We start from the raw sequence: 17,166 nt of genomic DNA, 5'->3' as shown, positions 1-17,166 counted from the left end.
GTCACAAGTGGACTGTTGCAGTAAACGATTAAAAGGGCCTGGGAATGAGGCTCAAAGAAGGAGGGTCTGGAAGCAAACTTTGAATGTAATAAAGAGGTCTATGCCCACTCTGGAAATGCTTTTGAAGACCTGCTTTGGAGCAAATTGAGAGCAGCACCTTTCTGGACAGGAACCTGAAAGAATATGCCTGCTGTAATGAACAGGAGAGAGTTGTGCTCCCGTTCGCGTGAAGTCCTTTTTGCAAATTGGTTTTGAAGTATGCACAGCCCTTCTAATAAATAACAGAAAGCATTGCTTTGATGAAATCAGTAAATAAATATTTAAGTACCATTGTTTGAGAATACCGGGAGCCCTGATGGCACGGGTCTAGGACTTTTCGTCTCCTATCCTTGGCTAGGTAGGCTAGGCTTGACTCCTTCTCCCCCAGTGTTCCCCCTCAGGCGATTCTCCTCTGACTTTTCTCCTCAGCTGATATTCCCCCATTCATTCACCCTGGGCAATGGACCACGGCCTTTCTGTCCCATGCGCTTCGGCGTGGCCTATTCACCAAAGGAGAATTGGCAGTTTCCACCCCCTCCCGTTCCTTCTCCTAACAATCGTTTGGCTTTCCTAAAGGTATTTATTGGCAGCTAGCTGATTGGTTGGTGGCTAACTGTCCTGGGCAGCGAAAAACCCAGGACCGATCTTCCTTCAGTGAATCTGTTGCACTGAAGCATGTGGGACGGAGGGGCCGTGGCCCATTGCCCAGGGCAAATGAATGGGGGCATGTCAGTCAAGGAGAAAAGTCAGAGGAGAATTGCCTGAGGAGGAACGCTGGGGGAGAAGGAGGCGCGGCCAAGGGTAGGAGACAAAAAATCCCATTCCAGGTGGCACAGTGGTTAAAGGGCAGTATTGCTGGCCCACAGCCTGGAGTTCGATCCTGACGGGACTCAAGGTTGACTCAGCCTTCCATCCTTCCAAGGTCAGCAAAATGAGAACCCAGATTGTTGGGGAAAATATGCAAATGAGGCTTACATTGTAAACCACCCAAAAAATGTTCTGAACCACTATGGGACGGTATATAAGCGTAAATGCTATTGCGATACTATGCTATACTTCATGGCTTAGTATTAGGTTGCTCAGTTTTACATGTAGAAGATCCCAAGTTGAGCTTTTGGCATTGCTGGTAAAAAGGATCAGGGAAGTTGTTAGGACATAAGAATTTACCTTCATCTTGAGATGCTAGAAGCAGTTTGGGATGTTCCATATATTTCAATTTTGATACATCAAACATTAAACTCTTCTTTTTTGTCCCACTGGTTTGTTTGTTTTTTTAAATCCCAACTATGAATTCTGAACAGCCATACTAACTCCAAAAATAAAATACAGGTAATTCTTGTTTAGTAATCACAATTGGGACCAGAAATTCAGTCATTAAGGGAAATAGTTGATAAATGAAACAGCAACTTTGCTTACAATCTTACTCCAGCTTTCCTTTGTTTTACAGATTTATGAAAATTATAAATGCGAGGTGTGGTCACAAAGTTACTTTTTTCATCATGGTTGTAATTTTGGCCACTAAATGTGTCAGTCATTAAATGAGGAGTACCTGCAAATAATCACTTTTTATAAGTTGTTAGTTTCCATACAATCCAAAAGGGGCAGAGAGAAGACTGGGCAATATGTGTTGGTTCTGTCTCTATGCGTCCCATTTGCCACCACTCCTGCTTTCAAATGCTCTGTGTATTGGGAATATTTCTACAGAGGAAAAGGCAACTTAATGTTGCCTTAGGAATTTAGGGCCCGAGTTCTCAGAGACAGTCAATGAAAAGAGGAAACATCTCCTGCAGCCAAGATAAGGATAGTGTGAAGGCTGGGTCAACTCAAATCTCAGAACAGATGATGGCCAACAGCTGGGATGCGACCAGAAGCAACTTTTTAAAAAATATAATCTAAACCCCATGTTCATTTTCCACTCAACATCTAATTCAGAGGTCTTCAAACTTGGCAGCTTTAAGACTTGTGGACTTCAGCTCCCAGAATTCTCCAGCCAGCACAGCTGGGAGTTGAAGGCCACAAGTCTTAAAGCTGCCAAGTTTGAAGACCTCTGAACTAATTGATATATTATTATTTATTTATTTATTATTATTATTATTATATTATATTTCTATACCGCCTTTCTCCCGTAGGACTCAAGGCGGTGTACAGTCAAGAAAAATATAGACACACAAACATTTCATAAAATTGCTAATTAAAATTATTACTTAGTTTGGTCAATTAAATAAAACCCAGAATTAGATAACATTTAAAAAATCATTCACATGTTCGTATGTTTAGCCCTGCCTGTTGGAACATCAGGGTCTTGAGGGCACGGAATATTATTTATTATGGAGGACCCTTTAATAAATCTCTACAGTTCTCCTTGGCATGTCTAATTTCTGTCCACTGTGCTGATGTCATGTCAGGGGACATTTTTTTCCTGCTCTGTGACCATTTGGTCTGTTTTAATATAGAAAACTACCCCCACCCCACCCTCCAGAAAATGAACTATTTATTACAATATTGCTGTAAGTATAATAATAACAAAAGTCTACTAGGATAATTATATTTGTCACATCTTCTGTTTAATTTTGTATAACTAAAACACTGGATTTTTTTACCAGCAAACTTTAAGAAGTTTGCTCTTTTTCTCACCATACTTTCCTGCTTCCTTTATGGAAGAAAAAAAAATTAACCATTTGTTAACTTACTTGTTGAGTCCAAGTAAACTAAATGAAAGCAGAAGGCATCTCTTATGCTTTGGAGAAAGAAATGGTTCCTGGGAAGAAAAAAAAACATTTAGTCTTTTGGAATGAAGATACCACAGCTCCAAAGCCACAAATCACCCATTCATTACTTCTGAACCAACACAGAAAAGTGTATTACCAGCTGTCAGATTAAGGCATCATTTCAGAAAGAAAACAGTAAGCTTTGCAAACTATACAAGTTAATATTGCAAGGCTGTTGGCCTAGGATAATCTGGTAACGGTGATTTTAGAATAAACTAGTGTGTAAGAGTGTTCTTTTCTTTTTAAAGAAACCTTTGTGTGAGAAAGTTGGGATTCTGGAAGAAGCCAAAATAATGCACTCAGGACAAGAAATTAAAGTTAACTGATCTTGTGCAGGTTATTAAGATACAAAATTGTTAAGTTTCAGAAATTTACAGAATTGAATCCAAGTCGCCAAATGATCTCCCAAATCAAGATTAACATAACCTAAATCTCTATATTGTATTCAAATAAAGGTGAACGACCTATGTATTTCCTTCTTCAGGAGACTCTGGTTTCCAGACTTGGATGCCATCACACATATGGCAAGACTTCCACACACTTGTGTCAGATGTCAGAATGCAAAGACATAATGGCAGCATTTGTGTGATGGCATCTTGGCATATCATGTGTAACCACTGTGATGCTGTCATGGCAGTGGGTGCAATTGCTCAGTATTTGCATTAGTGCCATCTTTATTACAGTTGTTAAACTGTCAAAATGATTGCTGTACACAAAGGAACCAGATGGCACTCAAGCACATCCATTTACATGATTCACATATCATGGTAGGTTGTGGTTTGTTGAATCCCAATTAAACATCTGGATACATCAACACATTAAGCAGAAGAGAGTAACCCACAAACAGCTCCCAAGCACCCATTTATGGCCAATTAACATCCCAAGATTTTGTTGCTAAACTCAATAAAATAGTTTTTTAAAAATGAGGTTGGGAATGTGAATGAGAAGACCACTTAATTTTTTGGACAACCAAAATATTTGGCTCCTCCTGAAAAGGTCCTTCTTATCACTGGCTTCCATATAGTATGAAGCTGGCTGGTTTAGCCTCTTCTGGCAAGAATCAAAAGGTTGACCATTGAGTTCTTCTTTGAGAATAAGAACTAGCTCTTATATTGTACAACCAAGAAGAAACACTGATTCAATTCTGCCATTGGTAAAACAAGAAACAGATGGAACCTTTCCTCTCCCCCCCCCCCATATGACAGTCACCTCAAGCTCATTATATGGAGCAGGCAGGAGAAAGAGGAACAAACATCTTGAACATTGATTGTAGTATAAATAGAATTTGCATTTGATATACAGCAATCACTGACATTTCTTCGGTAATGGCTTCTTAGTTTTCCTGCAAGAAATCAGAAGTTTCTATAGTCTTGTTTGCCTATATGTCTGTTTCCAATTCAGCCTGTGGGGAGAAGTCAACACACAACAGGGTGGTATAGTTTTGCTGCTTGCAATCACCACGCTTGCCAGGAGAGTTAGCATAGTTGGCTGCTAAGTGGCCTCACCTAACGAGAGAGTAGTGTCAAGATTGAGGCTTGCTGGCAATACTCCTAATTAGTTTGCAGAGACGGCAGAAGCAGCTTGCAATGAAATATACAATTTTACAGAAATAAGCATAGGAAAAAAAACCCCATCATCCAGACTGTTGCTTCTATCCCCATCCTGTCTATTCTTAAGAGATTAAATGTTTAGTTCTTCACCAGACATCTGTTCACTCATTCCAAAATTTGGAAATAAGGTTTGATCCAAGGGTTTAGACTGGATTAGACAGCCTGGAACTCATCTTCAAGACCAGCGTAGAAATATAACATCCCATTAGCACAAAAGAACAACATAAACTCTCAGGCCACATTAAAATTTCTGAGAGCTAAGGAAATGGATAAGATCCTTGTAGATGCTGCCTCTTCAAAAGTATTTAATGTGAAGATAAAATTAATAAGATGGCTATTTATGTAACCCATCACACTACTCAACCCACCCTCTCAGCATTCTCCATGTGTAAAAATGAAGTTGCAACATGGTATAGTGCCTACCAAAATCCCAAAATTTTCTTTCCAAAAGGAAAGTGCTATGAAACCATCTAATTTGATTCAATGGCTTAGCAGGTCTCTATTTGAAGTTATGACTATTGGGAAATAATCAAAACATTATCACATCAAAGGACCTTTTTACAGTTTGGGCCTAGCCTTAATATTCTCAAAGACTGGCTAAAGTAAGTGCAAGAATTCTGCTCACTACTCAATACAATTTTAAAATTGTATTCTTGGAATCAGAATGAAATTCTTTCCACCAAGTTGAAGGATGTTGAGTAAAAAAATGTGCAGAAGGAATTTGGGCACGGGACTAGCTATTTGTATTGACAGAGCTGAATTAATTTGCTTCCACTGAATAATAAAAGGCTTTAATGCTATTCTTCAAAACCAATTTCCATTCAGCTGATTATCTTTACAGTATATGGACTTTAAAGATCTGATTGTTCAGAAAGATCTGCATAAATATTGACTTACCCTGTAGAATATATCTATGATGTATAATCTCACTCCTAGTTCTCACCAAAGTGTCCTATAAATGTTTGAACATTACTCTCTTAAAATTTGAAAATGTTCCTCCCTCTCTTCAATATTCCAGCAATAATATTGACATCCCATACCTAGACTGAAAAAAAAACTCAATTTGACCACAAGGTGGCAGCAAAGATTATGCATTTTCTGTCTTGTTTTGCTGCCAACTAATGGTCATCTGGATTTTTGCAAATATAATATGCCTATATAATAGTTATCGTGTTGTACAATCCTTTTAAGAATGTCTTATAATTCTAATACATTTTCTCACAAATAAGTGTGTGAATTTTCCTTCAACATTCTTGTTTTGACTGATTGTTGTAAATAGGGTATTTTCCCTCCCAGTATAGCTGCAAATCACTTGTTTGGCTTCCTTGCCAGTTTTTTCTTTAATGATGAAATTATTATTCTATATTTTTGCCAATGAAATAATAAATGAAACAAAATGGAAACCATAAATACCAAGAAAGTGAACATACGCTAATTGAATGTTAGTTAATTAAAACAAATATTCATCCTTTTTGCCAGTTTTTTTTTAAAAAAACTTCTCCATTAACCTACTCAAAAGCTACACATGCTACCATTCAAAAGAGTTTTCAAAATAGCTGAATATTCTGAAAGTATTACTAAAACATTGTCTAAAATAAAATAAAAAATAGCAGCACAACAGAGAACAAAACAACTAAAAGCAATAAAGAACAATTTCAATCAATGAAAGCTCTGTTTCCAACGTGGAAACAAAACACAAGAGTGCTACATCCTGTTCCCTTTCGTGGCTCACAGGTTGGTTTGGCTTGAACAACTTAATTTTTAGGTAAACAAAATACCTAATTGATTTACTTGTATTTGTCTAGTCTAGTGCACTTTGATAATTTTGTTTCTTTGCATAAAGGACATTCCTTATGCTAGTTAAGGGTCTGTTATCCAAGTGTTTGCTTCTGACTTGGTTGTAAGTTCTCCATGAGCAGCCTTGTTAATTAAAGCGTGATGTTATAGGAATTTGAGGTGTTATGGAGACCTGCCCTTACACACCAGGGATAATCACAGATGCATTACTAAGTCATAGAGATGAATATGGGCACTAGCTCTAAAACGTGTAAGCTGCAGCAATAATAGCCATGCAAAATGCATCTGGATAGCAGCTTCTTTCCTTGCTCAGCAAATAAATGTATGTTAATGACTTGGATAAAGTTTTTAATATCCTGAACTTGATCCTACAGTCTTCATAAAGCCAAAAGTCCTGCATAGATAATGAAGATTGTTTGGTTCTTGTGTTCCCAAACTCTCTTCCAGAAGAAGTCAAAAGTAATCCCATATGTCCACACTCTGTAGTAAGGGCAACATATTTTAATTCAAGTGATGACTTCAGTAATCTAGAGTGTATATATATTCAAAAGAGAACAATCAGATGCCAAAAAATGATTGGGCATCTCTTGTTTTGCAGGCTGGAAATGGTTCTAGAATCTATTCTCATAAACTGATAGCAATTTATACAGCAAACACATACCTTTTCTTCCAAACTTGTTTGACCCAATGGAGGCTGCAGGAATCTTTAGATGTGGACTACTAGAAAGTATTTACCCATCCTTGGGCCAAATCAGATTCCCCCCCCCCCAACCTGTTTTCCTCCAGTTGTTCTGGAACTACAACTCCCAGAGTTCAATTTATATTACTTCCCACAGGTCCCATGTTTAGTTTGGGACTTTGGAGAGCTGTAATGCCAGTAAAACTGCAGGACACCAAGTTAGAGAATGTAGGTTAGGCAAGCAGAGCCATTTAGAACCTTGACATTTTATGAGTCTTGGCCTTGAGTGTTACATGATCCTGGTATATGTTTATTTTCCTAACTTGCCCCAAACAGATACATGCAAACTTCATGTCTTCTGAAGATAAATCCTGACCTAGTTCAAAATCTTCTGACTATTTGTTTTGCCTTGGTGGCTCAATGGTCTGGCAGGTAGGATATTTTGGCAGGGGATGGGATCAGTGAAGAATAAGTGGTTAATGACCTACAACATAATTATGCATAGCATTATGCACAGCATAAAACAGAATAGAATACTTTACATTTCTTTTCTGCTTTATTATTTTTATAACAACTTGAGACACACATGCCTAATACTTCTTCCTCTTCTTCATTCTCATTTCACAACATCAACTCTGTGAATTGGGTTGGGCTGCGAGAAAGAATAGACCTGTTGGCATTCATGCCTATGACAGGATTAGAACTCACAGTCTCCTGGTTTCTAGACTGGTGCCTTAATTGGTAGACCAAATTGGCTCTTATATGCAGGTCTTCCTTTTCAGTGGTGGGTTCCTCCCGGTTCGGTCCAGTTCGGCCGAGCCGGTAGCGGTGACGATATGACGTCACCGAACCGGTTCTTCCCCCCCGCCCCCCTGCCCCCCACCCCCCCACGTTATTCTTACCTTTTATTTGGTCCCACCCCCAATCTATTGCTGCCTCCTGAGTCCCAGCTGATGACTAGAGGGAAAAAAACTGTTTAAACTCTTGCCCCGGGGCTTCAAAGGGCCGTCCTACAGCTGATCAGTGTTAAAAGCAAACAAATGAGTTGGGTCGTAAGTGCGAGGACTGGTCGTAAGTGTGAGGACCTTCCAGAAATGACTGACCAGCTAGCCACGCCCACCTAGTGACATGATCTCCAAGCCACACCCACAAAATAAGCCATACCCATAGAACCGGTAGTAAAAAAATTTAGAACCCATCCCTGTTCCTTTTCATATTATTGTACTGTAAAATATACATAGTTGCCTAAGTAAGTAAGGTAACTGGGTTTTGCAAATAGGATCTGTGCTTCTGTCTCCATCATATGTCCACAGATGCTCTGAAAAGAGAGATGGGTGGACTATACATTTAATAAATAAAATAAATATGAGTGTATATTTCCTCTGGTTCAAGTCTACTTTCATTTTTTTTCTATCCCTGGAATTGTTGGGCCTTTTCAGGCAAGAATTTACAAGGTGTCCTACTCTTACTGGCCCCACTTCTTTCAGCTTCTGGCTTTTCAGAGGCTGAATATACAAAGGAGAAGTTATACTCAATCAAAGCCCAGGTGAATACTTTGCTTCTTCCACCCCTCCCAAAGGGTCCAAAGGAAATCCTGTTTAAATTAATCCCTGTTTCTTTTTTTTCCTGAAAACCTGTTAAGCTTGGACTGATTTGTGTTGTGGTTTACATATTCTTTGTGGATTGACTACTTTTTCTTTCAGTAGATACGCAGTACGTGTAAGGATCTTATCTGCAAAATTTCAAAAAGGAATCTGAAAAGTAATTGATCTACCACTCCACATGGCTACAATTTTATTTTCTGTCCACTCTCATATACTTAGGATTCCTGCCTTTTACTAGTGCTGAGAACATCATGTTTCTTGCTTGCTTTATCAGTTCATGACTTACCATTTCTTCTGACACGATCCTGAAGAAAATGCATTCCATGCATTTAACTTGGCTCTTGCATATCCACACAGGGAATATACATTTTCAGCAAAATAAAATCTCTCTAAAAGAAGCAATGTTTAACATATGTAAATAGGAAAATCCTCCTTTAGTACAGGATATTTAGCCATCTGGCTACTATCAAAGCCAATCATGGGAACCTTCAAGAACTCAATGATTTCCTTGTAAGACAAATGCCGAGCTGGGGAGTTAGCCTCTTGGAAAAGGACCAGGACAAGTAAGGTTGCTTAACTCTTGACCTAACTAAGTATTCCTCCTGCTAATGTTCTGATGCTCTTTTTAATTCACTCTATTTTAGTTGGGCACTTGAGATAAGTCTAGTGGTGGCAACAGTCTTTTAGAGAGCATGTGCAAGGGAAAAGATATAGGGGCAGAGCCCTTCGCTCTTTCAGTTCCTTTTATCAATCAGATATTTTGTCTCAGCAAAGCTGTTAATAGTATTTATTGAGGTAATAATGTTTACTGCTGCCTGGTGTGATTTAGTGATCGTAGTAAATGACTTTGTATGAAACATAAATCTCCAATATGGTTCCCCTCTCCCCCTGTGGGCAAACTTTCTCTTTAGGCATTACCTCTGGATTTTCCTACCATTTGGAAATAAACAGGTAGGAATACTAGCAAAAGGATATACGGTAACAATTCTAACTAGCAACTAGTCCTGTCAGCTTTGCAAGGTAGTCCAGACAAAAAGCATAACCAGATGGACTAATTCTACTTTATTGTAAGGTTACATTAAGAGAATCTTGAAAGTCTGAATGTACATCCCTCCCCCCTCCGGTCACTTTTACAGTCCAAGAAAATAGGGAGGGTACTTTCTGAGATGTTTGCTATGTCCACATTCCTTTTGTGGTTAAGCTCCCTCTTGTCTGACCATTTCCTTTGCTGTGGCTCTTTGTTCTGTCTCCCAAGGTTATTCTCTCATACCATTACAAGTTCCAGAGTCTGCTCGCTTTCAAGTATAACTAGGTGCTTTTAAACAGAGATGAGTAGTATTGGGATCTGCTGAAGATCTTTCAATAGTTTTCTGTAGTTCTGACTCGCTGTTTTGTAAAGTATAGCAGTAGGAACAACATCTTTTTCCTTCTAAATCAAGTTTCTGAAAAAGATCATGTGGAGAAAGTGAAATAAGGAATGGATTTGCAAACTTAGTACAGGTAGTAATGATAAATTTCTAGGCTAAGCATGTCCTCAAGAAAACACTGAAGCTCATTTCTTGGCATGTGAATCTCCAGTTCAGCCACTACTTCATGGCTATTTCAGTTGTTATTTAGACCTCAAGGTCTAACAAAATGTTAGTAGACTGGGTCCTATTTATGAGCAAGTTGCATTCCACACAGCTCATGTCTGGTTTAAATAGTCTTATTTTGCATGCTGGCCAGGGGTGGGTTCCTCCCAGTTTGGCCCTGTTCGGCCAAGCCTGTAGTGGTGACGATATGATGTCACCGAACCGGTTCTCTTTGTTCGGGAGCTGGGCCCTCCAGCCCCCCCCAATCTATTCGCTGCCTCCTGAGTCCCATCTGATTGGTTTAAACTCTTGCTGTGGGGCTTCAAAGGGCTGCCCTACTGCTGATCAGTGTTAAAAGGCAGTGTGGTGGTAGACCAGTGCACTCCAAAAACAAATGGATAGACTGGTGCCTCCAAAAACAAATGGGTAGACTGGTGCCTCCAAAAACAAATGAGTAGACTGGTGCCTCCAAAAACAAATGGGTAGACCGGAACGCTCCAAGAACAAATGGATAGACCGGTACAGCTCTGCAAGCAGTTAAAAGCCTGGTAGACCAGTACCTCTGCTGAATCCTAAAGAATTGTCACATGACCATCAAACCATGCCCACAAAATAAGCCACGCCCACAGAACCGGCAGTAAAATAATTTAGAACCCACCCCTGATGCTGGCAATGGTTATGTAAAGTTAAGCATGTTGTAAGCATTGGTTTAGTAATTATATACTGAGATCATATTGCATGTATCTTCCGAGATAATTTATTCAAAGCCCATATGAAAAGTTGTATGAAAGACTTTCTCCTTGGCTTGACTGCTGTATAAACATAGAAACATGATCTTGCACCAAAGAGTAGCTATTATTAATAAACCCCTTTGGGTGATGCTTTTAGACCATTAATGGAAATGCTGGAGAAGCTTGATCTTGAGTTACTCCATTAAAATTATTCTTATGTTTTATGTTGTTCCAGTGTTGGTCTACAGTGATCTGGATCTTATACTAATGAATGTTAATGTACATTATGCTTGATTTTTTTTTAACTGGAAGAAGTAGTCTGGACTAAATGATAAAAGTCAATAGGCTGGCTTCTATGTGTGGAGGTAACATAAAATGTAAATACTGACTGAAATAAAAGAAATAAGACTTATTGAATTTATTCCCAGAGCCAAACTCAACGTCAACCCCACAAGTTTCTACAAGGAGGGGTAGTTTGTGTATTAATGAATCAATTTTCCTTTTCATTAGATAGAGGTCCTTTCCTTTTTTCCACTTCCTGATATTTATTACCAATTGATCACTATTGTGATAAATAAACCAACAGGCAGCGTTTCTTAGACCTGAATTGTTGGTCATATAGATGCTTAGTATCTGCTCAGCTTCAAGGCCACCATACATTGTACAAAGAGTCTATAAAGTAATAGAAAGAGCAGAAAGAAATATGGGTTTCTACTACTGGAGCTATGAATGTAACTTACATTCTTATCCTGGCACTAGGCAATGAATTTTTTAATCTGGGTTCATTCTTCTTTACAATAAAAAAAAAAAAAGAAGTTATCTAGCTGAACTGTGTCTGTTAGATTTGAGTCCTAGTTTAGGAAGCAGGTCTATTTGTGTTAATGGGAGCTATGCGATTTACTACTGAATCTCTCTCTCTTTTTTAATCTTTTGAAGAAATCTTGTAGATAGCTTTTCTTTTTTAGTGTGTCTGTCTGTGTATATCAGCTCATTCAGGTATATAGGCCAGGCAGCAGTCAATACAAGGGTTAGTAGAACTCTTCTTTATTGATATAAGTATGATAGCAGAATCTTGAAAACCTATTTTCCTCTGCTCCCTCTTATATCAAATAGAACCAAGGCATAGTTTTCTTGAGATTTTTCCTTACCCTGTCTTCCTTCCCAGATCTAAATTAAACTTTACTTAATAGTTCTTGCATTCTGTAAGACTGTTTCCATACTCCTGTATACTATATCTTAATTTCCTAAATGGTATGTATGTACTCTGCATTCTCTGAGGGTAACTCTCTAGCAACTTTATGTTTCTGAGGACATCTGAGGTCTTTTCTGCTGTTCTATAATTGAGAATAGCCAGATCAGTGAGTGAATAATTGGCCATCTTTTAACCTCATGATCTGTGATGCTCATAGCCAGAACAGTAGTAACAAGGTATGAAATGTTGCATCATGTATCCATGTATGTAGTAGTAGAAATAATCCAATTAAATATGTCTACATATATGATCGGGCCAATATCCTTGCAGCTCATCCTGTCCATAGTGTCTCACAACTAGGTTCTACTGGTTTCATTGTCCCCTTTTCCCAAATAAATATTTATAGAACAATTCACTTAGGGCATAAAGTATCTGGGGCCAGCCTCAATGATTGCACTAATTACGCATCATTCATAATGCAAGACCATCTTTTCCCATGATTTGTTGAATAAACCATAGACGACTGAATTGAAGCACAAGCTAATCCAAAACCAAATTAACAATGTTTTTTGGCTTAGTTTGCACCCTGTAAGCCCTAATTCCAAGTAAATTGACATGTAGTCATTTTGGTCCTATAGCAACACTTCAATCAAATGGTGTAGTGGTAGCTTTAATGTGGTTTTGATGGGTTTAATGTAGATTCTTATAGTATTAAGAGAAAAATGTTGGCAACAGTGGAAAGTGTGTGTATTCATTGAATTTTGACAGATTTAATGTTATCTTAATTCTTGGCAATTATGTACTTTAAGCACTTAGTACTTGTCATTATAAGCTCAATATAGCCGAGCTTTCCTGTTCAGGTTTTACCACTTCTTTTGCTTATCTGCTTTTGGTCTCCTGTCTGCTAGAAATATAGCTGGTGAATAAAATGTTCTGAAACTGAGGTTTTAGGATTGCTTATTACCAAGTAGCTTTTCTACCAAAAGTCCCTGGTTCCACAGCAGGGAGTCCGTTATTATTGCAGAAGGTCTGGAAGATGCTGGAAATTGGATTCTGCTGAAAAGATTGCCCACTTGCCAGCTCAGTTAGTGAGATAGTTTGACAACTTTGGCCATCAAATGACAGGAGTACCCAAGGAAGGAGTTGCTTAGTGTGGCAGCAATGGCTGGCTTTTCGCACTTTGCTCGCTCTGCTCCTTTTTTTTTTTTTTCATTTTGAAAATGTTAATTGTGGAAACAGCAATCATGCTTTGGCCATCTTCCCCTCCAACCAGGGGTGAGATTCAGCTGGTTTCAACTGGTTTGGGCAAACCGGATGTTAATTTTAATCTGGTTTGGCGAACCGGTTGTTGCAAGGACTGGCTGACCCCAGCCATCCTGCCCCTCCCCTCCCAGGAGTCTCCACGCAGCCCATTTTGGATTCCAGGTAAGTGCAGGGCCTGTGTGGAGGCTCTGGGAGGGCAAAAAATGGGCCTACCAGAAGTTCCTGATGTCTGCCGTTTCTGGTCTCCAGAGGGCCTCCGGAGCCTGGGGGAGGCTGTTTTCGCCCTCCCAGAGGCTTGAGGAAAGCCTCCAGAGTCTGGGGAGGCCAAAAAAGCCCCCCCCCTCATGGTACAGGAGGCAGAGTAGGCCATGTCCATCAAGGCCACTCCCACCCAGCAACCGAACAGAGAACTGGTTGCTAAAATGTCTGAATCCCACCCCTGCCTTCAGCTCCAACCCTTCCCCTTTCCTGGAAATGATGCTAGAGGTCACTTTGTCCTTGCCTCCCAAATGAGCAAAGAGTTTTGTTTCCAGTCTTCCTAAAACTCTCACCTATCACATAGTTAACAACGTTTCCTGCCTCAGAATTACAGGAAACAATGATTCTGATAGCTCCTGCGCGAGCTGCACTGGCTCCCGGTGGTCTTCCGAGTGCGCTTCAAGGTTTTGGTCATCACTTTCAGAGCGCTCCATGGCTTAGGACCTGGCTATTTACGGGACTGCCTGCTGCCATCAATAGCCTCCCACCGACCAGTACGCTCCCATAGAGAGGGGCTCCTCCGGGTGCCGTCGGCCAAACAATGTCGACTGGCGGCCCCCAGGGGGAGAGCCTTCTTTGTGGGGGCACCTATGATCTGGAACGAGCTCCCCCCGGAGATACGGAGGATTCCGGATCTGCGTACCTTCCGTTGCGCGCTTAAGACGTTCCTATTTCATCAAGCTGGCCTGACCTAAATTTTTCCTCTTTTTAAATGGAAATTTTAAATTTGGTTTTAATTTATTGGGGTTTTAAAATGGTTCAGCCAAATTTATTTAATTAGTTTTATTTCTATTTTAAATTTTGTATCTATATGTTTTATTTTATGGCTGTTCACCACCCTGAGTCCTTCGGGAGTAGGGCGGTATACAAATTTAATAAAATGAAATGAAAATGAAATGAAATGATAGAACCCAGGTCTTCCCAGTTTTCTTATTGTAGGAAAGGTTTCCTGAGTCAGACTTTTTCTGATGGCTCAGGCCATAACTCCTGATCTTTCCAGTTGAGGGAATGATAATCCAGCATACCTATGAAGTGACAGGTTTGTTTAAAGGCTGTTTCAGAACATTCAAATCTCCTTTCAGCTAAGCAAACTGTTCTTGATGAACGAACTGTCAGGAAACTTGGCTTCTCATTGCTGATCTTGTTGAAATCTCTATAAGGTACCAATAAAGGACAATATTTGTAGCTCAGGGTTGGAAAGGATGGATCCTTGGTGCTCTCTGACCTGGACTGTTTTCTTGCAGACATTTAATTGCCCAAACTAGCTAAAATCATCAGTGTTCTGATGACACTCTGATGAAAATCAGTTTAACTGGACTTTCACATATGGACTTGAACTTTTGCGCCTTACAATTTCATTAACCTGATTGAATGACTCCTTGTTTTTATTGGCATTAACATGTTTTACACATTATTTAGAGCTGGGATTGTTATCCAGATTATTGGTCTATCAGGGTTGCAATCAAGCAAGCAATCAAGCAAGCAAGCAAGCAAGCAAGCAAGCAAGCAAGCAAGCAATCATAAATAAATAAATAAATAAATAAATAAATAAATAAATAAATAAATAAATAAATAAATAAATTTCTCTTAAAATGGACTTAATTCATTCAAATCTTCATTCAAGTCTACCACGAAAGAGGAAGTGATGTCATGTTTTCAGGAAGTGATGTCATGGGCTATTGCTGTAAGGGTTTGGATTGGCTACTAAGTGAGACAGCACAAAACTCAGGACAGTCAAGAGTGGGGGGGAAAAGAATCAGGTTCATTCTCAAAAAAAGCCAGTTGTGCAAATGGAAGACATTAGCCAAGTTATACTAGATGCTATATCAAGGGCACGAGTGGTATTTGCCTTTTGTGGGGGTTGTAAGAATATGTGTGTGATAACTAAAGAATAGATTTGTACTTCATTTTTCTCTTTAAAGTATGTGTCATGATAAATGCACCATTGAAAAAGTGAGTTATAGGCCTTTTGGTCTATAGGTGTTTGCATTTCAGCTGTCAATTCACAATTCATTTGCAGATTGAGCAGAAAGCAATTTCTTAATGTTCAAGCCAATATTTTATTCGATTTCAGGAATTGTGATAGAATCCGGTTAATTTAGTGGACCAAGGTTGGTCTTGTGGTTGGATCACTGAGATTGTTTAGAGCTTTTTGTCGTTTAGAGCTTTTTGTATGAGAAATGATATGGAACCCCATATAAGCTCCCCCTTTCTAAAGGATGGGTAATATTTTGGAAGAACTATGAATATTCTAAATTCTTTTTTTTCCCCTTATGTTTCAGCTGAACCAGTTGATGTACTCAAAGCATTAGAATTTCATAAATCTCCAGAAGGAATATCAAAAACATCAGGAATTTGCATAAACAGAAAGAATTCCAAAGGATCAGATGTTGCCTACAGAGTTTCAAAAAGTGCACAACTCAGTGCCCCAACTAAACAATTGTACCCAGGTGAGTCAGTGTAAATATTATGTTGAATATACATATACTGTACATATATGTACGTTGAGTGGATTTTCAGCATTTAACAGTCTTTCAACTTTACTTTTCAGGTTACAAGTTCAAAAGTTCTCATTTTATTTTCAGTTGATACAACCAACAAATTTACATCAATTTAGCTTTAAGTGGGAATTTGAGAAATAAATCAGGTGGCTAATAATCAAAATTATATTCTAAACATCAATTGCTTAGGAACATGTGGATGGAGACTAGTTATTAATGTACTAGAACTACAATAAAAAAAAACCTTGTTGGAAACTCTGGGAATCTTTGGTTTGATCCCACAAAGTTTTTCTTATGTTCCTTAGTCCATTAAATCCACTAAAAATACTCTTCAGTTACACTACTCAACCAATAATTGTTCAAAGTTGTGATGGAGCTCAGTGAGCAATACTTATGACTTGTCCAAGTTTTGATGCCTCAGCAACCTCCCCCCATCACATGATTGCAATCTGATTGCTCGCCAACCAGCTTGCACTTACAATAGTTGCTCCGTCCTGCAGTCCCACAATTGCCATTTGAAACCTTCTCTTCTGGATCCCCATAAGATAAGTCAATGGGAAAGCTAGCAGGGAAGGTCACAAGTCACTCCTGTAAGTCATTCCCACTGATTTTTCTCCTGGGGAATGCATTATGGAGTACAAGTTTCCAGGAATCTCATACCTTGTAGTGTGTGCTTGCCTGAAGCACCCTCTACCCAGACTCTGTAGTGTACATCCACCTGTCTGCACTCACACATTTACACAGTTTCCCATCCCATGCCTGCCTACATTCATACACCCAGCACAGCTCCCTTTCCTGCCCTCACCCACTCTCTGAACTGCAGTGCTTCTTCCTACACTTGCCTGCAGTTACCCAGCCTTCCCCCACCCACCCATCCCCACCTCAGCTGCACTTCATAGCACTTTCCCACCAGCCTGCTTGCAAGCCTTCCAGGACTTTCGACTTCCTGCTGATTTCCCCATTGATTGATTTTGTTGTTTGGAAGCTGTCAGGAAGTTAAAGGCCACAGTCATGTGAGATCCTCGCTTAACAACCCACAATCCTTACATAACAACAGCAATGGGGAGTGTTGGGATTGTAGTTGCTAAGTGATACAGTCGCATGATGGTTGCCTTTATGACTGCATCGCTTAGCGACAAGTTCCACTACCAAT

The 17,166-nt window shown here is 39.4% G+C and overlaps 1 protein-coding gene across 1 annotated transcript in view; it reads left to right on the top strand.

Moving 5' to 3' along the window:
- COL11A1 (collagen type XI alpha 1 chain) overlaps positions 1–17,166 on the top strand; it is a 274,990-nt gene that overhangs the window by 5,642 nt on the left and 252,182 nt on the right. Inside the window, exon 2 of the mRNA XM_060690063.2 lies at positions 15,795–15,962. Within this exon, the coding sequence (XP_060546046.2) occupies positions 15,795–15,962 (168 nt within the window). The remainder of the gene's footprint in view (positions 1–15,794; positions 15,963–17,166) is intronic.

This window comes from Pantherophis guttatus, chromosome 3 (genome assembly GCF_059756535.1).
Source record: "Pantherophis guttatus breed Tessera chromosome 3, ASM5975653v1, whole genome shotgun sequence".
NCBI lineage: Eukaryota > Metazoa > Chordata > Lepidosauria > Squamata > Colubridae > Pantherophis > Pantherophis guttatus.
This window is presented reverse-complemented; position numbering and strand designations above follow the sequence as displayed.